Source organism: Crassostrea angulata, chromosome 3, assembly GCF_025612915.1.
Source record: "Crassostrea angulata isolate pt1a10 chromosome 3, ASM2561291v2, whole genome shotgun sequence".
Lineage (NCBI taxonomy): Eukaryota > Metazoa > Mollusca > Bivalvia > Ostreida > Ostreidae > Magallana > Magallana angulata.
The window spans coordinates 55,368,248-55,390,749 of NC_069113.1; the positions used below are offsets into that span (position 1 = coordinate 55,368,248).

Genomic DNA, 22,502 nt, shown 5'->3' on the forward strand with positions numbered 1-22,502 from the left:
GGCTATTTCCGGTTGTTAAGTATTTCCTCAATTGGTGAGATTATGTCGATAAACAATGTCACTTGATATTCAAACGAGTACTGACCAATCTTCTTATACATATCTGCTATCGACTAAGGCCCAACAATTTTATTCATTGGAAGGACAGTCTTATAAACGATAAGGAAATTCACGATAACTAGGTCTACAAAATCATCATGAATGCATCAAACATTGCAATGAACAATGACCCAAGCATCATTTTTTTAAAGTTTTCACTTGAAAATTATCAAACTTCTATAATTCATTATATAGAAAAGGGCTAATGACATACGGATTGGGAAATCATCCTTTAAAAATTTATAACATGCTGTAAGGGAATTTTTTAATTAAATTTTATTTATTGATATTTAAAAAATCGGTTGCTATTCGTCACTTTCGGATTTTTTAAATTAATTATAAAAATGACATGTGGTAATAGCGAACAGTGTTGAAAATCAAAAGACCAAAGGAAAAAACTAAATAGGATCAGAGCAAACACGGACTTCTAAAATAAATAGAATTAGAACCAGGTGTCATGGAGGAGTGAGCATCCTTTCCTAACCGCTCACACCCGCCGTGTGTTCTTTGTTGTAATCATGAAAACGGAAAAGTCAGTAGACAATTAGGTGATTAATTATGGTCTGACAATAAGTATGAAAAACGCCAGTCAAAAACGCCTGTCAGCATGCAGCCCAGTGGAAGATTGTATTTGCTGAAAAGATCGTTGTATTGACAATAGAATTTACGGAAATGTGAGTTCAATCGAGATTGTTGATATTTTCTGTTTTAACAACTTGTTTATCAGTAACTTCAGTAATTCCAGGGTGAAATGTTTATGTCAAGGCCTGATCCATGATCTTTATGAAAGGTATGATAAATTTCATGATGTTCTTTTTTTGATTGCAGATATGCACCACAAAAAAGAAAATGATCCGAGATGTTTTGGAAAAGTGAGATAAAGTGCGATGATACAGAGAATGTGTTACAAGCGCATGCCATTGTTTGTATCAGGGATGCAAAAACCCTTAAAGTCATAGCAAGATAGGATATAAATATGTAATCGTATTGCTATATCAAAATTGTTTAGTCAAAAAAGAAACAAAGACTTCTTCTTTTCAAGTCACTCAAGATATTTGATGATTTTGATGCAGTTGTTGTCACATTCTCCGACCCAAAGATTTTCGTTTTCATCCAAGCTCAAAACAAACGGATCCTCCAAACCACACGTGATGTATCGTAAGAACTTTCCGTTTCTGTCGGTTACATGAACGCAGTTATTATCTCGATCTACGACCAAGATACGACAGTAACTGTCCGTTGCGATTCCGTGGGGATAGAACTCTTTGAAGCTACAAGACCGATTTCCTGCATAGCGAAAGCGAAATTCTCCAGACTTTTTCATTGAAATCACAGCGCATGCGTTCCAGTCAGAAACACATATGTCACCATTTCCGTTTTCACAAATATACATATTGTTTCGGCTGATAGAAAATAATGGTTTCCCAGTTTCATCAAATTGGAATTCTTGGTTTAATTTTCCTTTGGTGAAAAAACCCACTTTACTTTCTGTATAATCATTACGTCGCATACAGACCATCAACTCTCCGTCTGAATTGAACATAAGGCCATATGGAATCCAGCCAGCCATATCGACATACTTCTCAAATCCATTTTTCTTTACAAGATAAATACACTCGTTAACTTTGTGAGAAAATGCAATATGACCATCTTTACTCAAAGCTATATCCTTCTGACTGTTTCCAGACACAGCATTGAAGCATTGTAACGTAGAACCCGATTTGTCTAGCTGTCTAATCTTTTCATCATCTCCATAAATCCAAACCTTGTCATCAGACTCGCAGCGGATTCCTTTCAATTTTTTGCTATATGTGAACATAACTGAAATGAGTGCTGGATTCTCAACTAATACACGGGTCGATACCATTGAAACATCGCCCGTTTTGGTTATTGTAATATCTGGAAGAGAAGATTGAAAAGATGACCTGAGAGACACAATTTGCTCAATGATTGTCTCTTTCCTGGTGTCTGGGAATATCAGTGTTGGGGGGCTGACTTCTTTCCTGGATGGAACAAGTCGTAATTCCTCTACGTCTGACTTGTAATCGAGCATCTGAAAGGAGTTTTCTTCTTTAAGAATGTATTCATTTCTCTCGATGCATTGTTTCACTCTCTGATATGAAGATTGTATTTTCTCTACGTTGTCTTGCAAAATCTGCAGGTCTTGTTTGATCATGTCGGCAAGTTGATTTTCGATTTTTTCAATTGCATTATCAATGATTTTGTGCCAGACTTGTCCTAATTTCTCTAGAGAGCCATTTTCTTTATCGCAATGATCCTTGTATGATATAACCATCCTTTCCATATCTTTCACAATTTTTGAATACTCTCTCTCAAAGTGATATAACTCTTTTAAATCTTCTGTGACGGAGTTTCGAGTTATTTTACATATTTCCTCCAAATCCACTGCCCCGTGTCTTTTGTGATTTCCGGTTAGACACCGTGAGCAGATTGGAACGTTACAGTCTTGGCAGTAGAGATCCTTCTCTTGTTTTGGATGATCCTCGCATTTCTGTACCTTATATTCCTGTTTCAGATGCTGGGAAGTGAATGGGACAATTTCATGCTTTGTTAATGTGTTTTTGTCATTGTGTTTGTTCCTACAGTTTCCACAAAGGTTAACGTGACAACTTTTGCAATAATGTTGTACAACATCTGTACAAAGATCGCATCGAACGACATCCTGGGCTGTATTCATGGCCTTATTATTCAGATAACCTAAAGTAAAATTGAGAATATTTCGAATCTAGTTTATCATTATTTAATAACTGTAAATTTAATGGTGAAAATGCACTTACCTTATCAAAAAATTTGTAAATGCTAAGCAGAGCATCACTTTACAGAGTCCAAACAATACCGTTTAAACAGCATATTTGATGTTTTCCTGTTTGAAATATTTAAAATAAAACTTACCCTGTATGTTCTTTTGTATGTTTGTTCCTTGATGAAACAGCATCCGTTTTAACAGCCTTTTCTAAGTATCTTAACATGCTCTGTAGATGCAAATACTTCCCTGTGCAGCGTGTTTTGACAAAAATACTTATAAAATACGAGAAAATTGACCTCTAATAAATCCCCATTTTGAACTTTTATAATTTCGAAGCTATTCATGATTTGTCTTTAAGTGTTAATCCATGTGTCATCAAACACAAAATATTTATAATGACTTGATTCAAAGAAGTTCTTGTAGAAAACGGTTTTCAAAATCTTGGTCTATAAAATTCAGTGCAAATCGGAGTTATCCTTACAAGTCTGTTTTCAATCTAACTGATATGAATAAACCAAAGTGGCACGTAACAGTTTTTACATGCAATTGGTGAATGATTACAATCAAAATATTTTGGTTTGCAATTCTCTGGGGTTTTTTACTTAGTTTTGTAAGAAATCGCAACTTAACCTCCTAGAATATAATCAATTGCACTGCAAAAAGCATTTTTCACGTCTTTAAAAGTTGAATTTGTCGCTCCAAATCACATGGAAGACATTGTTCTTTGGGGAAGATATTAACCCAGAACCCCTCATCTAATTAAACCTTCATTATTGATATTAATGAGGAGGCATTACATTCCTGGCAGGAATATGAATATTTTTTAGTATTTAAAGAGGTTCGCTCCTTAGGTTTTGGGTAGCCATTTTGGGTCACCTCTAGTCTGAAAATTCTGCATATTAATTCTAGTAGTATATCTACATTTTACACAGCCAAATAAACTTTATTGAATAAAATTGTTCAAAAAAATACATTTTTACAGAGTTTCGAAAGGGACTATATTTTGTGGCGGAAGGTTTTCAAGAAGGTAATGAACAATTCTCATAAACCACTAGTTTAAGAGTACTGTTACTGTATCTTCCCAATTTTCAGCGCAGACCAAACTTCTAGATAGTTTGTGTATTACGATATATTCGTTTTGATCTAAAAACATATTTAAGCAATATTTTGAGATTTATATTGATATATTTTGGCATATTTTGCTTATGTATCATAGAAGTTAAGAAAAAAATAACTCCAATTTTGGCCTAAAATTAGCTTATTTCATGCTATATCTCAATTTTTTAGATGTGACCCCAACTTGTTTTACTTTTAGATGAGACATTAAATGTATTTCTTTTTGTATGCAAAGTTTTGGAAAGATGACATTTCTATATTTGTTTTATTTGCGTTATAATTTGATTTCTTCAAAATTTTGTAACATCTGTTGTTGTGTTCATGATGTACTGGCCTTTTAAGCCACCAGTAAAGCAAGGATTTTTAAACTTTGACTTAGATTTTACTTTTATAGTCAGGTGTTCAACTTAATATTGTATTAAAATCATAACTAAATAATAGTTCAAACTATAAAAATTTGTTTGATTTCTTCAAATCATCAATTACCATGTCAAATTTTAGCAAAAAATTCAGAAAAACTATTTTTTTTTTGTTTGGGGCCCTATATTTCCAAAAAATGCCATGTGACATGGGTCACAAATAAATTAAATGAACATTTTAGGTGCCCATCTTTATATCCAAGAGGTTTTCGGATGATTGACATTACTATTATTTCAGGTGCCATCATCCTTAAGATATGATATTTTTATTACGTAATCGAGTTGGGCTTTATCATTGACAGCATAAGGTAAATTTTACAAGTCAGCAAACACATGTATTTTTCCGTCATTTAAAATTGATGCAAATTGTAGCGTGTATGGCTTTAACAAGTCGAGACCACTGAATTTTGTAACGTCGGCATAAATTTGCATACAAAATAAGCTATATGTTTACTTTTATTGACAAACCAATCAGGTGAATGAGTTGCAAGGCATTGTGGGCTAGTACAAGTTTCAGTGTATACAAAGCGTATTGAAATTCTATATTATTTTGAATTGTTCTTTGGAAGCTCGTTTTCAGAATTAATGAAATAAATGTTACGAATATAAATTCGTACATCTGTCATACCATTCATATCTCTAGAAGCGTTAATAAACTAAGAAGTGAAAACCCACACAATTCATAAAAGGGAAAATAATTAAATTATGATTAATGTTTTTATGATATTAAATCACATTGATATATATTGATATAATTACCGATCGAGGTATCGTCATAACTAACGAGAGTGATTAACCCGAGTTTCCTCGACGATACATTTGGTCCTATTGTTCCATGCATCGTTTAAACCCTTTCGTTGCATTAAGTTCCTCAATCACAACTCCCTCTATTGCCTTTCGATAATAGCGAGCGCAGCTCGCCGGCGCGCAGCGCCGGCTAGCGAAGCGAGCTCTAAGAACCAGTGTGCGCGGGAAAAAGAACGAGCTAAACCTACAGTTCATCAAACAAAATTTTTTGTCTACGTCCCATAATGCTCTCTAATGTTTTCACCCGTGGTGCTATGCCAAAAATGGCCGACTTTTAACTCGCAATTTACGGTGTCTTAAGGTTTGAAGACACGTTTTGAGTACCGCATTAGCTTTGGCGAGACTCAGAAGATTTGTTACATGCTTCCATACCTTCGTATTGAGTCGAGAAACGTAAACAAAGACGAACAAAGTCATTGATGACGTCACACTGCACTCGCGCTATATTTCCCGCGATAAATTTAGAGGTGGATCAAACATCTGTAATGAGTCTTCTGTACTGGCTGAGATTTTATATATATATATACTAGCAAGAGCCATACTTTACTGCCATATCGATCCATTTTTAAACTAATTGTGCATGCATGTACAGTAGGCAGGTAAGTATATGAGTAGGGAGGAAATAAACAATAGGACATTTTGAACTAAATAAAAGGGAATAAAATAAAAAAAAATAAACAGGTAAAAAAATTATGTAGATATTGCATATAGTCAGACCATTAAATTTAAAAGTGGGAAATTACACACCTACAAACAGGTACAGGGCTCTCTCTCTCTCTCTCTCTCTCTCTCTCTCTCTCTCTCTCTCTCTCTCTCTCTCTCTCTCTCTCTCTCTCTGGGTAGGGGGTTGCGCTGTATGTATCATAACCATTAAAATTAGTACCTTTGGCATACTTAATGTAGAGCAATACTCTCTCAAAAATTCTTTGATGTTCGTTGATACCTAAAACTATAAGTTGACAATGATGCAAGGTACAGTATGTGTAATTCTTGCTGCGCTCGCCAGAACAGTAGCACCGTAAAACATATTACATATCGTCAAAACGCCATTATTCACGTGTTTCAGTTCTCCCATCATGTTTACTGCTTTCCCCATAATGGCGGGTTTGTATAGCATGCGGTATGACGTCATAACGGCCGAGCCCGATGCTTTATAACCGCCTGCCAGCTGATTTTAGAGCAAACGGTCAAGTCCACTTTTGGACAGCAGCCATACTTTGGGAAATGGCCGACGAAATATCCCGTTGGGTAAATGCTTAATTATTTGGCAGTGGGAGCTGATGAAATAATCTTATTTGATCAATCAATTTATTATACTTAAGTTTATAGGCAATATAAAAAGGGGGAGGATTATTATAGGAACGGGACTCCCGCACTGTTAAGCGGGATTTAGAGCTATATTTATTAAGGGTTTTGGCTATTTATAATATTTGTATTTTAATCCCATCAAGTTGGGACTTCATTTAATATGTACAATGAATGTAATTTGAACAAGTATTTTATTTGTAGATCAATGTAACAACACAATCCAAGTACATTATTGGTATTAAAAGCTGATATGAATTCATAAAAATATTTGATCGCCATTTTAGTTTCGATCGCTCATCATCTGCCACTGGGGCATATATACTGACCGAGAAAGTTACGTTTGGTTGCTTTCCGATCGAGGCATTCGGGTTGCACTTCCAAATGATTAAACTAAATTTTGTAGTTATAAGGTTTTAAAAAGGAGTAAAGAAAACTATAATCAATAAAACAGAAAAGATGGTTAATTGTTTGTAAAAATTCCAAGGTATTCGCATTTTATTTTGCATAGATAGTGTGCTTTAATTCCCGTGCACATTAAACATATTTCCGTTCGCAAATATGTTTCTTTTTCGAGCCTATGGAATAGCAAAAGTCTTAATTCTGTTAAAATTTTAACAAAGTCATAATGATAACTACATGCGCTATGATTTGACAGCGTCTTTGTTGTAAACATAAAACACTCTTTAAAAAGTTAAAAATTCTGGACGATTTGCTTTTCTTAAACAAAATCGTAAGAAGCAAACAGCGATGTTAAAAATTCATCGTAACATGAACATGGTTGGTCACCTGATCAAATCCCGTGGGGCTTAAACGGCTTTTCTGAAGATTTGATCACGTACATACCTATAAAACGTCAAAAAAGATTCGAATGTGGTTGGTACGTGATCATATCTTCTGAGAATTCCTTCAGGCCCAAGAGTATTTGAATACGTGACTAACCAACTTCATATCCCGTAAGCGTTTGGTTTTTTTAAGTCTAAAAATAGTCAAGATCATCCAGCTTTTATAAAATAAATATGTTTTATGGCAAATCAGAAAAAAACAGGTGTATCAAGACAGTGAATAAATAACTCTTGTTTATGTTCAGTTTAATAATAGTAAGGAAAATATTTATTTAAGTATAAGGATTACAAAAAGCCATATGAATATTATATGATGTACGTATATCCCACTGCCTAGTAGGCGGGCTTGTCTGCTTTTTATACAGCTTTTTCAATGAACATTGTTACAGCATATAAAATTGTTTACATGTTATTTAAGCATACGGTAACAAGGAAGAAGATAAAATTACAAGATAAACATGTACAAGTATATTGAAAAAATCACAAAATGATTTTATATACGAAATAATACTTCACATTTGATTACGACGTAATGAAAACAGGTAACTGAAACAGGGGAAAATTGTTAGGTGTATATGTATGTTGTATAGAGTAGAATCAGATCTCCCTTGCATGAATAGAATTAGAACGACACGCTTGTTTTCCAGTATTAAGATTTCTTCCTGTACATTATCTTGAATATCAAAGGTTTGTCTGCTGACATTTCCTTATGAAGCATGTTTATATCATTTATTCTGATGCAGCATGTTTCAGATATTTCGATGTACATGTAGCAGGTTTCAATATCAAGAAAAAGAATGATAACTTTTTCAATGTTTTACTATTGAAATGATTGATTGACAAGCATATCTTTTAAAAAGACTGGTGAGCTAGCGCTGTAACCATCATAAATCACAGAAGCAGGTTTTAAAAACATTGGTTTAAATTTCTGCATCGATTAATTAACAATAGGAAAGCACAGTGGTGTACTGAAATTGTGCTGGAGTGGGGTCTCAATTTAGAATTGTGAATCTAGTGTGGGCTTCACATCGGCAATGGCATAGCTCATTGACTGTGCCTTAATCATTATGTATTTAAAATTTTAAAGAACAATTCGTACTGTTTTGAAGCAATCGTATTGTCTCGGGCCTTTCCGGCAAGCTCGGAAAACATTATCCGAGGTTGTTTTCCGAGCTTGAAGGAATAAAGCTAGCTATTCATCATAATATTTAAAATAACTTTGCTTTATAAGACCTAAGCTACTGTTACTTTTTGACATTTACAATAGAACACAAAACTTCTTGAGAAGATAAAAAAACGAAATTCAAATGGTACAGTTTATCTACAGTAGTACAGTAGTCCCAGAATCCTTTACTATGGAGTCGAGCATGCGTATTCCAATGAAGAAGATTAACGTAGTTGCTAGCGCTCGAGAGCGCAATAATGTGTATGTACAATTGAATTTCAAAACTTCTCCATCAAATAGCCGTTTAATACCTTCTTATTTTTTAACCCTTTTAAACTGTGTCTTCCCTTACAGGCATCGTTATGGGTTTTTTCTTATTATGAACATGTTTATGTTTCGCCTATTTTTAATCATAAGATACTTATAAGTTAAAAAAAACCAAATAGACTTAATTTTTAACAACAATTTAGAAAAAACCATTGCGCAGAACTGCTTCATTGAGATATGTTTGTATCATTAATCACTCAAGATACTTGATGATTTTGATGCAGTTGGTGTCGCATTCTCCGACCCAAAGATTTTCTTCTGAATCCAAGCACAAAGCATACGGATCCTTCAAACCGCATTTAATGTATCGTAAGAATGTTCCGTTTCGATCAATTACCCGAACGCAGTTATTATCGCGGTCTGCGACCAGGATACGACAACAACTGTCCGTTGCGATCCCGTGGGGATAGAAATTTTTGATAATTGGCGAATCAGATCCAGTGTAACGAAAGCGAAATTCTCCAGATTTTTTCAATACTATCACTGCCCGAGCATTCCAGTCAGAAACACAGATGTCACCATTTCCGTTCTCGCAAATGTACATGTTGTTTCGACCCGGTAAAAATAAAGGTTTTCCTGTGTTGTCGAATTGAATTTCTTGTTTTAGACTCCCGTTGGCAAACACTCCTACTTTGCTTTCCTCTTGATTGTTTGTTCTCATGCATACCATCAAATCTCCTTCTAAATTGAAGCATAGGCCATATGGAATCCACCCAGCCATGTCAACAAACTTCTCAATCCCTTTCTTGTTTACGAGATAAATACATTCATCTTCTTCGTGGGCAAATGCTATATGACCATCTTTATTTATCGCTATATCTTTCTGAATGCCTTTAGAAACGGCATTGAAGACATTCAATATAGAACCTGAGTTGTCTAGCTGTTTTATTTCTTCGTCATCTCCATAGACCCAAACCTTGTCGTCCGACTCGCAGCAGATCCCTTTCAATTTTTTACCATGGGTGAAAATAGCTTTAATAAGTCTTGGTTCCGTCATTAACACTCTTGTGGATACCATAGAAATATCGCCTGTTTTGAATATCGTAAATCCAGGAAGAATGGAATGAACAGACGGTTTAAGAGAAACAACTTGTTCAATGATTTTTTCTTCCTTAATGTTTGGCATTATAAGTTTTGGTGGGCTGACATCTTTCATTGATGGAACAAGTCGCAATTCATCTACGCTCGACTTGTACTCAAGCATCTCAATAGGGTTGTTCTCTTCTAGGAGCCTATTATTTCTTTCAATACAATATTTTACTTTTTTATACGAACCTTGCATTTCGTCTTTGTTGTCTTGCAAAATCTGCAGGTCTTCTTTAACCATGTTGGCCAGCTGCTTTTGGATTCTTTCTATTTCCCTATCGACGATTTTGTGCAATTCTTCTCCTAATTTCATGAGTGAACTATTTTCGTTATTGGTATGCTCAGTGTATATAGTGGCCTTCTCCTCCAGACCTTTTATGATCTTTGAATATTCAACCTGGAAGATTTTTAACTCCTTCAAATCACCTGTGATGGTCATCCGCGAAGTTTCACAAATGTCCTTCAAAACCTCTATACCATGTCGTTTGTGATTTCGAGTCGGACACAACTGACAGATTGGCACTTTACAGTCTTGACAGTAAAAAGTCTTTAGTTCTGTAGGGTGATCCACACATTTCTGCCACTCGTGATGCTTTGACGTGAACGGGATAATTTCGTGAGGTGTTGATTTGCTTTTATCGATGTGTTCATCTTTGCATTGTAGACAGAGATTTTTTTGACAAATCTTGCAATGATGTGTTACAGCTTCTGTACACTGACTGCAGCGAACAACATCTTGAGCGGTATTCATGGCTTTATAGACTACCTTGAAATTTCATTCAATAAATTTGTATTAAATGGATGTATTTTGCAAAATATGCTACACAATATAATATATTCTCAGCAAATTTGATTGTAAGTCTTAACGTCATTTTGAAAAGATTAACGAAAACACTAAGATTATAAAAACAATTTTTGAAATAAATGATTAGTGTTAAGAGGGCGCCAAAGTGTCCCTAAAGATTGTGGTTTCATACATGTTCTTTTAATATCGAGTTTTGTTGATTACGTTGTTGATTTGATACACAATATTTGATGTTAACTTATTGAATTTTTTAATTACATATTGTGTTGAAAAGAGAATAAATTGTTAGAACTCTGATTTTTTTAAAACTAAATACACAAAAGTTGATGTCAACGCATCACAAAAGTTGATGTCAACGTATGTTAATGAAACCATAGTATGGTGTTTGTTTTCTTATCCAGACTAAAATACTATCATAAAAGATATTGTGGGTAAAGCAATGATTTATATTCTTTCCAAAATCCGTATTTTCCGGTGACAAATTAAAAAAGACTTTGAAGTAATATAAATGTTAATTACATTGTACTTTAAAATTTTAAAAAAATGCTTTAAAAGCAGCAGAATGTTAATCGTTTATGAAGGTTTGGGAAAATACAAATATATTTCAGATGATCTTTTTTCTTCATTGACTAAATCACAGTCTATTAGAATTGGCAAACTTTTCGAGTCAAAATGAGAAATTAATGTAGATTCACATTATTTGAAAAATATATTATTTCATCAGTCTTTTATGTTCAAATGCCATATTGTTAACAGACAATTTGAGATTTCATTACATCGTGAAAAATATCAGAAAAGCAAACTAATTTCCATTAGAGAGGATGTTCTTTTTCCTCTTGTATGAATAACCAAATAACATAATTACATAAAATTAAATACTTTAATAATAATCCCAAGTATATTTAAATCAATTCATATTTTTATATCAAAGTCATAAAATACATATATTTATATCTAACTAACTCAGGATATTTGGCTTCCATCAAAATCTGTTCAACCCCACTGAGGAGAATTTGTTATTTGGTCAGCGCTGTCGAAAAACTGTCATTTCGTCCGTGTTTAGCAAAAAACAATGCGGTAATATTTCCGATCATTTAAGCTATATTTCTACGAAAAAATGACGTATCAAATCTTTTTCATAAACATGATTTCCTGATAGCATATCGTGAACATCAATAGGTTAAATTGAGACTTATTCCCTTATATTCCGTGTGTTGAAAACCACGGCAGTTATAACACATAATACACACAGGGTACTCAAAGGTTAAAATGACGAGTTTTATTATGACGTTCATGCTTGTGGCTGTTACAGTGGCTCTTCCATTAATATAAACTTACCGTTATGATAAAATAGGAATTTTATGGTATGAATCACATTTGCAGACAAGGCAAGAAGATAAAAATGTAAATATAAGCATTAAATCATAATTTTTTTAAGTATACAGTCTCATAACTGCAGCGATGTGTGCATACAAATTTTCATAACGCACTAACACGCGTTACTCAATTTGCATGCAATTATATAATAATGCTATAAAGAATTTCCTGTTGTGTTGAGATGCGTCGTTTTAAAACAGGATTCGAGTAGTCGTCCAAAACATCGGGAAGTTAAATACTTCTAATGCTGTTTGGGTACAAACATGCTGCAAGACATTGCTAGACAGTTATTTATTTTATAAATTATTGAAAAAAACTCTTGCATAAGATATGACAATTAAAACTGTCAACCATCTCAAAAGTTCACATTGCGAGATAAAGTTTCAAAGCAGAGCAAACAGGGACCTTTAAAAAGATAGAAGTGGAATCAGGTGCCTGGGATGATTAAGAAGTTATAAAATATATTGAAAGATAGTATCGATATTTATACGTTTTCTTCGTTTTTTTAAGTTTATTATGTATTAACCAATTTTTGGCTTGAAACCTGACGTTTTCTATTTGTATTGTAGCTAGAAGAGAATCATATTGTAATTTTCGCGATTATCTAGTATTCCGGGTTTTGCAATTACGTTTTCAGTGCAAAATATTCAATAATCAAAACGTATGTATACCTTTCATTGTTTGTCATAGGAAATAAAAAAACAAGTAGCCCATGGGGCCACATTGCTCACCTGAGCAACAATGACTTTATATGGTCGTTCAAAGGATATTGTACCATATGGCCCCTCGATAGAATAACAAAAAATAAATAATGTAAAGTATTCGAATTTTACACTTATTTTTGCATACACTTGATCTTTGACACTGTACCTTTATGTAATACCATTTTTAACAAAAATATGAGAATCCTATGCAAGATATGAAGCTAAATTTTTATAGGGGTATGCGCTCATTTTCACAAATTAAAAACTTTCCAAAAATTTAATTTGTCTTCCCTATCATAAGCGACTGTTGTTTACCTGGCGTAAACTCCCGTGACTTTTTAACCTTACTCACTTGATTGATGAATACACTGAAATGAAAAATGTTGTCACGTGACATGTAAAAGATGTATTATAGACAATGTATTGACAGGCAAATCACTTTTTTACTAAGACCCATCCATTATTTTCATCTTTATTTAATAACAACAAATGGCTACAAACCAGGATAATTTTACGCTGTAATATTTTCTAAGGAATAGCGATAATGCCTTTATCCCCGTAACAAAATGTGTCAGAACTATGAAAACTAGGAACGCTGTCTTAATGGTGTCGTTTTTATTTAATTGTGTCTGAAAAACTATTGAAATTAATGTGGTTTCGTATAATTCTGAATCATCGTATTAAGAGGGGGACCCAGAAAGTAACCCTAACCCTAACCCTGTATACAGCATATCAATTTTGGTACAAATATTAAACGTTTAGCGAGACATTTCTAATGTATGATCAACCAAAATTTCAGCGTCAATCAAGCAAAATACAGAGCTAAAAATTTTGCTAGATTTTAAACTTGGTATTTCCTATTCAACATCTAAAATGAAAACAAAAAATGGCCTCATATCTGTGTACAAAGCCCTGTTTTTTGCTTATTATTTGAAGCTTAACACTCAAATACGGTTAGTAAATAGAAATTGTAAACAATTAAACAGAAGAGACATGCACTAAAACATAGAGCACGATTTAATTTTCAAAATGAATCATTTATATACCTAGCTATTACATATTTCCGTCAGCGATATTAAACTCTGTTTAAACTGATTAAACTCGAGAAAAAGCTGAGCATCTCAACAAAACACGTTGCACTAATCAACCATTAGGCAAAAGATCATACCGAATTACCAATAGAATGAATTGTATTTAGTACTTTGTTTATATATCAGATTTTGCTTATTTGCGCAGGCAAACAGTCAACTGTCTGATTTACCGAAGTCTATGTTTAATTTGATACGTAAACACTACAAAATACAGGCGATAGTTCCCCAAATTACAAAACATAAATAATATGAAAATGAACGAAAATCAAAACAAGCTAAAATAACACAACCGTTAAATATGAAAACTGTCAACGCATTGAACTATTAAACCTCAATTTACTTCACAAAATCGGCTCTAATGTATCTTGCATGTTTCAAAGATACTCTTTGCACGCAATTTATCATTCAACATGGCTGCTTTAAACAAAGAACCTACTTTTACATCGTCCCCTTTTAGAAGAATGGAATACCGAACCCCAAGTTAAAATCTGATCTAAACAGGCATTTCCTTCATTATTATTTTCATAATAACTAAGAATTGAAGAAGAATTAGCCCATACTTTTGCAATTTATATTTCCCTTTCCATAAGGAATATTTATGCTAAATTACGTTGAAATTGACACAGCAGTTCTGAAGAAGATTTTTTAAAATGCATCCCCCTTTTTGTACATTTTCGAGGTTTTCTCCGCTTTGAATGAAGATCGATCTTTTATTTCTGCAATTTATATTTGCCTTACCAGAAGGAGTTCTGTGTCAAATTTGGTTGAAATAGGTCAAGAGGGTTTAAAGAAGAAGTCCAAAATGTAAAAAGTTTACAGACGCACGGACAGACGTGGATTGTGGGTTTTTTGCTTGTTTGTGGGGACCTAATTTCGTGGATGAGTCAGTTTTTAGTTTCAGTAGGTAAACCAAACCTTTTATAATTACTTTTCGCCGAGGATTTAAATTCGTGGGCGAGAGCTACCCACGAATACCACGAAAATTGAGCCACCACGAATTCTAATGGTTCAACAGTATTTAATATTGTTAATACACATAACCTACTTTGGGGCCACAGCGCAATTAGTGTCAGTGAAAGGAAACATTTATCTTCTTTACTTTATCGTTATATTAAAGACACAAAAAGATTTAGTTGATGTTTGTACATCATTTAAAATGTATTTATAACTGCCATATGATCTGTTGACCGCACATGTGTATACATAATCTGTATTGTATTATATACTTTTATTGGGAGAGGGTGGTCTAAGTTTTTTAACTTGTGTGCGATCCCAGTTGAAATTTTGTACGATAATATATGTTCAAATCAATTAATATTTAATTAAACTTGATTTATAATTTTTTTTTTTGGTAATTTTATTGTTAATAGCGATATAAACATGTATGGCATTTACCCTGCTGTTGTCCCGCCGAGACACTGGAATCAGATTAACCTTTCTTAATCGAGATGCAAAATTATATAAAATATTGGGAGAATGAGCTTTGGAATTTCTTTTCAGGGTATAAATATCTGATTACAGGCTGATAGCATTGAATGATTATTTTTTTATGTCGCCGGTCCTACACCAGGCCGTGCAGACAAATTGAATACTGCGCGTTTTGCTGGCCACCCAGCCTTGGTTCTTTGGAGAAAAAAAACAATATTTGTCTGGCTTTCTAGCTAAGACTACTCAATCTGCATATGTTTCTGTCTTCCCACAAATGTTTATCTAAAAATAAAATTTGGTGTTTTGACTATTTTTACAACGTGTTATTTCACTTGAAACTAGCTTCATTATTAACTTGTTTCGACACAAGAAAAAGATAGTTACTACCTATCGAAAGCCAAAGGTCTTGTTAAAATGGTTCTATCAGACATGGTGAATAGATTTCAAGCAAGTAAACTGGTGGGCAACTTTAAAGTCAAGAAAACTGGTCATGTGATTGTATCCTGGCTCAGTACTTCATATGATTTCTACAAATAAGCTTATTAACCTGAAATCACCACAGGTCTTTTTTAAGCTAATCATCCAATGTTTTAGAAAAGTCGAAGTATTTTTTCGAAATGTTATAAAATTTATTGAATAATAAATATACACAGGAAAAACGTTATTTATTTAGAATGTATATGAGCATAATGGTATGATACAACAATAAAAACTTTGGAAGCCACGAATCACAGCTAAACATTCAACAGCGCTGACCTTTTACTGCAAACAACAAATCTAATTCCCAAATATACTTGTACAGTTACAAAGATATGGTGAAAAATAGTTTTCTTCAATTTAGGAAACGTAAACATGAAAAATATGTAATTCATCAAGCAATCTAGCAAAACCATAATAGTTAGATATACAAAATTATATTAAGCATTTCAATTGTTTCAGGAAAATGGGTTCCTTTATATATATACAGCTTACTCCACTTATATTGAACTCGCTTATTTTGAAATTCCGCTTATATTGAAATAGAAATAAATCCCCAGTTTTTACCTCTCATATTCTTTGCATTGATTTCACGGATATAATGAAATCGGTTATTTTGAAATATCGCTTATATTGAAGCCACTGATCGGTCCCCAAAGGTGATAATAAGTTGTTTTTATAACGGTTATATTGAAGTTCTCCCTGGCGGCTGTCGTCACGGTTGGTGACAGTAATTATGCCAGACTGACCGGTTGATATACAAAGGTGTGAATTGATAAATTCTTTTTATGTGTGTTTTTATACTTTTATTAAAAAGTAAAATTTATTCACTGTTTAATTTTTTGTTTTTACGAATACGGATGTATTGAGGCTAGACGTAATATGGAAACCCCACGGAAAAGAAATACCTTATCTCCGGACGCTAAATACAAACTAGTTATGGCTATTGATGAAAGAACAAAGCCTAAATTCGAAATAGCTAAGGATTTTGAGATTATCGCGTGTACACTAACGATGATATTACAAGCAGCGTTCAGCAATATTTGAAGCGTTTGAGTGTGGTAATTTTTCTCTAACGTTTTTCTAAAACGTCAAAGAATGCGATCCGAGATTATGATGAGGTTTAAGATAGTAGCAAAACGAAACTTACAAAACTTTCGGATATAATTTTAATCAAACTTTCAAGGACTAATGTTCATGTAATCCGTTTATTGTAATAGATAAATGATGATCTAATAATTTGTTCGGGTTTGGTTTTCTATGCTTACATCGGGATTGAACTTTCAAAAATGGCGGCTTCACGTCAGTCAATTTCGCTTATTGCATGGTCCCCTGAATTTCAATATATCCGGAGTAGGCTGTATATGCCACAACAATAACAATGTTATTTCTTGTTCGTAGAACCCCGCGCGCTCGTATTGGAATAAAATTATACAAGTAATATTATACATAATTATTAATTTCCTGCATCCAGGAAATTGTGCTGTTTTCTGTTTTATTTCCGCTCTATTTTTTGGCATTTTGAATAATTTAAATTTATAAATCTTAAACAAATAGTAGAAATATAACTGTCCGATGAAATTAAATTTATTTACATTCCGCCTTAAACTTCTGGCTACAAAAAAATAATTTTTTAATCACTCGCCCGCTCGTACCCTTTTACACTGAATGTCCGACGAACAGGAAATTCCATTGGTGTGGCCATATATAGTTTTGTAAAAAAAAAAAAAAAAAAAAAAAAAGACATAATCTTTTATTGCCAAGTCACTTAAGATACTTGATGATTTTGATGCAGTCATTGTCACATTCTCCGACCCAAAGATTTTCTTCTTCATCCAAGCTCAAAACAAACGGATCCTGCAAACCACACGTGATGTACCGTAAGAACTTTCCGTTTCTGTCGGTTACATGAACGCAATTATTATCTCGATCTACGACCAGAATACGACAGGAACTGTCCGTTGCGATCCCGTGGGGATAGAACTCTTTGAAGCTGCGCGATAGGCATCCGGTATAACGGAAGCGAAATTCTCCGGATTTTTTCATCGAAATCACAGCGCATGCGTTCCAGTCAGAAACACAGATGTCACCATTTCCGTTTTCACAAATATACATATTGTTTCGGCTGACAGAAAATAATGGTTTCCCAGTTTCATCAAATTGGAATTCTTTGTTTAATTTTTCCTTGGTGAATAAACCCACTTTGCTTTCTGTATAATCATTACGTCGCATGCACACCAACAACTCTCCGTCTGAATTGAAGCAGAGGCCATACGGTATCCAGTCGGACATACCGACAAACTTCTCGATCTTGGTCTTGTTTACTAAATAAATGCATGTTTCTTCCTTGTGAGAGAATGCTATATTGCCATCATTATTCATCGCTATATCTTTCTGACTGTTTCCAGTTGCGGCACTGAAGCATTTCAAAGTAGAACCCGATCTGTCTAGTTGTTTAATCTTTTCGTCATCTCCATAAATCCAAACCTTTTCCGTGGACTCGCAGCAGATTCCTTTAATTTTTTTACACTTTGTTGGGAGAACATCAAGAACAACTGGCTCTTCCATCATCATTTGTGTTGAAACCATGGTAACATCGCCCGTTTTACTTATGGTAAAACCTGGAAGTGTTGAGTGTACAGATGACTGGAGAGACACAATCTTTTCAATGAATTCTTCTTTTTTCACGTCTGGCAAAGTCAGTATGGGTGGTCTTACGTCTCTCATAGATGGTACAAGCCGTAATTCTTCTACGATTGATTTGTACTCAAGCATCTTCAAGGATTTTTCTTCTTTCAAGATATGTTCGTTTTGCTCAATACAACCTTTTATTATTTGATATAAATTCTGCACTTTGTCTTTTTCGACTCGTAAAATCTGAAGATCTTCATTGACCATATCAGTCAGTTCGTGTTCAATTGTTTCTATTGCTTTATCAATGATGTCGTGCCAGATTTGTCCTATGGTTTTGAGAGAACTCTTTTCTTGAATGCTTTGCTCGGTGTATTTCTTGATTTTTATATCCCGATCTTCGACAATCATCGAATACTCTCTTTCAAAATGATGCAATTCTTTCAAATCTTCTGTGACAATGCTCCGGGTTTTTCCCAAAATCTCCGACAATTCCACTGCTCCATGTCGTTTGTGATTTGCAGTCAGGCACAGCGAACAGATCGGGACGTTACAGTCCTGACAGTAAAGGTGACGAGATTTTCCGGGATGGTCCTTACAATCTGATGCCTCTGATTTCGGTTTGACAGATTCTGAGGTGTATGGTAAAATTTCATGCTTCAAAGATTTGTTTTTGTTTAGATGTGTCTGTACACACTGCCCGCAGAGGTTAATATTACAACTCCCGCATAGAAAGGCGACGACTTCCTTACATATGCTGCACCGAACGACATCTTGTGCTGTGTTCGTAGTGCACCGATCGAAATCTTGTGCTATGTTCGTGGTGCATCGATCGAAATCTTGTGCTGTGTTCGTGGCCATGTCTTTCAATCTTCCTGGAATATTTGAGAATAAATTTATCAACTGAACATACGTAAAGTCGTGTATAAAAAATAATATTACCCCCTAAACAGAAAGAAGCGAGCTCATTAAACCCCACAGTTTCATGACAATTCGAGTCTTTCGCCGACCTTCGTTAACTACAATTGACTTATCATTTTCCTGTTGTTCATTGATTCAGCAATAAATCAATATAGTAAGTACTTCCCTGTTTGTAATGTTTCCGTTGATAATGTCATAAATCGGAACGGAAACAGAAAAGAACTGCTCTTTTTAATCAAAACATTCATGTCGTTACTTGCATAGTATTACTTTCATTTAATTAATATAAAACATCTCTCACCCTTACCGGAATGCAGTCGTCAGCTTTAAACACCGCAGTAGTAGAACAGTCTGAAGGGGTTGAAACAGCATTCATTGCATAATCTCTCTTTTTCCGTATCTGTAAATTCCATGTATTTTCTCCCTATCTATAATTTCCGGGTTGTTTAAACTTGAGAACTCTCGAACTGTTCCTGTGTATGTATATTTTAGAATGCGACCGACAGGTGGCCACTCCTGAAACAATGATACCTCTGTCAATATAGCTATATTGATTTTCAAGGCTGAAGCTAGCAGCCACTATATTATTCGATTTTTTTTAATTTTTAGCCGGGCTCTGCTGAAGGCAGAGTCCTGGCTGTCGGCAGGCAAATCGCAAATGTTACTTTAAGGTCAGACGACACGTTCCTCAATTTTAGATAACTTTTTCCAGGAATTTGTTAATGGTTTACTACTACTTTGACAAGCTTTCTTGCAAAAAATTAGGGTACCTTACCAGACATTTCTGCAAATTACTAGAGTATGCAATTTCCTATGTAACCTTCTTGAAAATACACTTGAATTGCTGATATAAAAATAAATTCATATACAGCACAGTAAAATTCACTATAATGGAACTCTATCTCGGCCGGGTCGGGGCTTTGAACTGACGACCTCTGGAACCTATATGCTTCTGGCAGTGAGCGGCCACGGTTCTAACCACTCGGCCATCTAGACACATAACCACATTCAATTAAATTTTAATCATTTTTAAAATAATTATAAAATCAATATTTTTTATTGGAACTCTTTATTACGAAGAGATACAAAAAAGATTTTCGAGGAACGTGTCGTCTGACCTTAAATAGCACAACTTCAAAAGTGAACAAAAAACCAAACAGCGTCAAAGTAAAAGCTACCGCTATACCAAATAGTTACACGAAGAGCCACGTTTTGAGGGCAGTTTGTCTCTTTCATTTTAATTTCGAGAGAATTGTCTATCTTTTTAGTTTTCTTATTAATAACTTGTTTTAAAAACAAGACTATGCATTTTGGACACATACAATGAGCATGAATTTCCATGAACTACTTTGCTGCGCGTTGAAGAAATGGGAATTGAAAATATAACGCATGTTGCAAAATTCAAGGCAGCAACTGTTGAACTTTTTTCTACTAGACAGACATATATTTGTTTAAAGCCGCTTACAAAATTTGGTCGCTCTCTGACGCTCTGCCGACATTAAAAGCATGAAAGAGAGAGAGAGAGAGAGAGAGAGAGAGAGAGAGAGATTTCAGTCTTTACCACACAATATGCATAAAGACACACCAAAAGAGCCCGGCTTTCAGTACTTCAGTACTTTGATTTGTTTAAGTATTCTCGTTATCAAACATACTTCTTATAATAAGAAATTCATGAAATTTGACACAGTCAAACGGATCTTATTACCAAATGATTCTATCAGTTTAATCAAATTTGACTTTTTTGTTTCCGCATAAGGTCAGTCAAGGTCACTACCTTTTTCCTCAACGTAAAGGATGATAAAAATAAGTGTAGCTCTTTGTAGTTGTGTAGACATTTGTTTAATATTTGAAGATTCTATTCTTCAATGAAATTATTGAATATCAAAATGTCTATCAGCTAATACTACTAAATTGGAATAAATATTTATGCCAAAATTTATATTGCTTAGCCCGCATTTCCTCTAATTTTCTTAAAGTATATGTGGCGTATTTGGAGTAAAATTTTTGACATGAATTTTAGTGAAAATAAACATTATGCTTCTTATAATTAGACGTTTCACAAACTCTAACCCCGTAAAAATGTTCTTTTATTAGTTATTTGTCTCTAAACTTTGCTACACGTCTGATGAATATTAATGTTATCGGCCATTTGTAACGCCACTGCGCATGAGTGCGGGAAAACCTAGTGTTGAAAACACGATGGAAGAACAGTTTGTTTACAAATTAGGATCACGTTTTTCATGTCTTAAATTAGATAATTCTTATATCAGATGATACCCGAAGCATTAGTATTCCCTTATTCATTAATGTAGAACGATATAAATTGCTAATTTTGTATAATGAAACACTATTTTAGCATCAACGACACGGTAAAATGAGTGAATACCCCCTCTCCTGAGGAATGCATGCACTGAGAGTGTTTATTCTTTATTCAAAAATTTCTCTAAACGGAAATACACTTTTGGCTCATAACTTATAAAGTAAAGACATGGAACACATGGAGCACGTACGAACCTTACTACCAAAACCCCTACAACTTCATGATAAAAACTTATTAAACTTAAGATTAATTCGGCTTTAATTCCTATTCCATCAATCTACATGGTCTCCGATGACAATCATCACTTTGCTCCTATCCTTGTCAGTCTCTCTTTTTTTCTTTCTTGGCCAAGTCTGTCAAACTTAACGGTATTACGGGTATACCTATCTTTCTCGTCGTCGCCATTGTTGTTGTGATAGACTGAGCGTGGTATCACGTGACCGATTTAAGGCGGGGTTTATTCAAATGCTGTATTTATTGTGGACGCGAAAATAATTATAAAAATTATTTATGAATTTCTATATCTTTTTAACCCGATTGATATAAACTGCGTAATTTATTGTGAAGATATATCTTTATATTTATAATAACATATTTAAATAAATCAATCAATCAAATATTTCTTAGCATGAAAAAAATACGCCATATATACCTTTAAATTCTGAAGAAATGTTGATTATTTTTTTATGCTCCCAATAATGAAATATTTCTGATTTTTATGTATGATGAAGACTTTATATAAAGATATAAATTGACAGAAAAGCTTATATATTGACGATTTAATAAGAGAGAAAACTGATTTTAGTGATTCT

General features: G+C 33.9%; 2 protein-coding genes across 3 annotated transcripts; both read right to left on the reverse strand.

Annotated features, from left to right (window-relative positions):
• Positions 1-843: 843 nt before the first annotated feature.
• On the reverse strand, positions 844-3,208 carry LOC128178495 (E3 ubiquitin-protein ligase TRIM36-like). Of its 2 annotated transcripts, none has more exons than XM_052845691.1 (2): positions 3,013-3,208; positions 844-2,817 (listed from the first exon to the last, which is right to left on the reverse strand). In XM_052845691.1, the coding sequence occupies exons 1-2, from the start codon at positions 3,053-3,055 to the stop codon at positions 1,142-1,144; spliced, it is 1,719 nt and encodes a 572-aa protein (XP_052701651.1). In that variant the 5' UTR covers positions 3,056-3,208; the 3' UTR covers positions 844-1,141. The 2 variants fall into 2 exon arrangements, with proteins under 2 accessions (XP_052701651.1, XP_052701652.1); XM_052845692.1 differs by lacking the exon at positions 3,013-3,208 and adding an exon at positions 2,898-3,006.
• Positions 3,209-7,571: 4,363 nt separating this feature from the next.
• Positions 7,572-19,909, reverse strand: LOC128176978 (tripartite motif-containing protein 2-like). The gene is made up of 4 exons (XM_052843484.1): positions 19,678-19,909; positions 17,587-19,324; positions 15,309-15,351; positions 7,572-10,702 (listed from the first exon to the last, which is right to left on the reverse strand). The coding sequence occupies exons 2-4, from the start codon at positions 19,308-19,310 to the stop codon at positions 9,044-9,046; spliced, it is 3,426 nt and encodes a 1,141-aa protein (XP_052699444.1). The 5' UTR covers positions 19,311-19,324; positions 19,678-19,909; the 3' UTR covers positions 7,572-9,043.
• Positions 19,910-22,502: the final 2,593 nt, after the last annotated feature.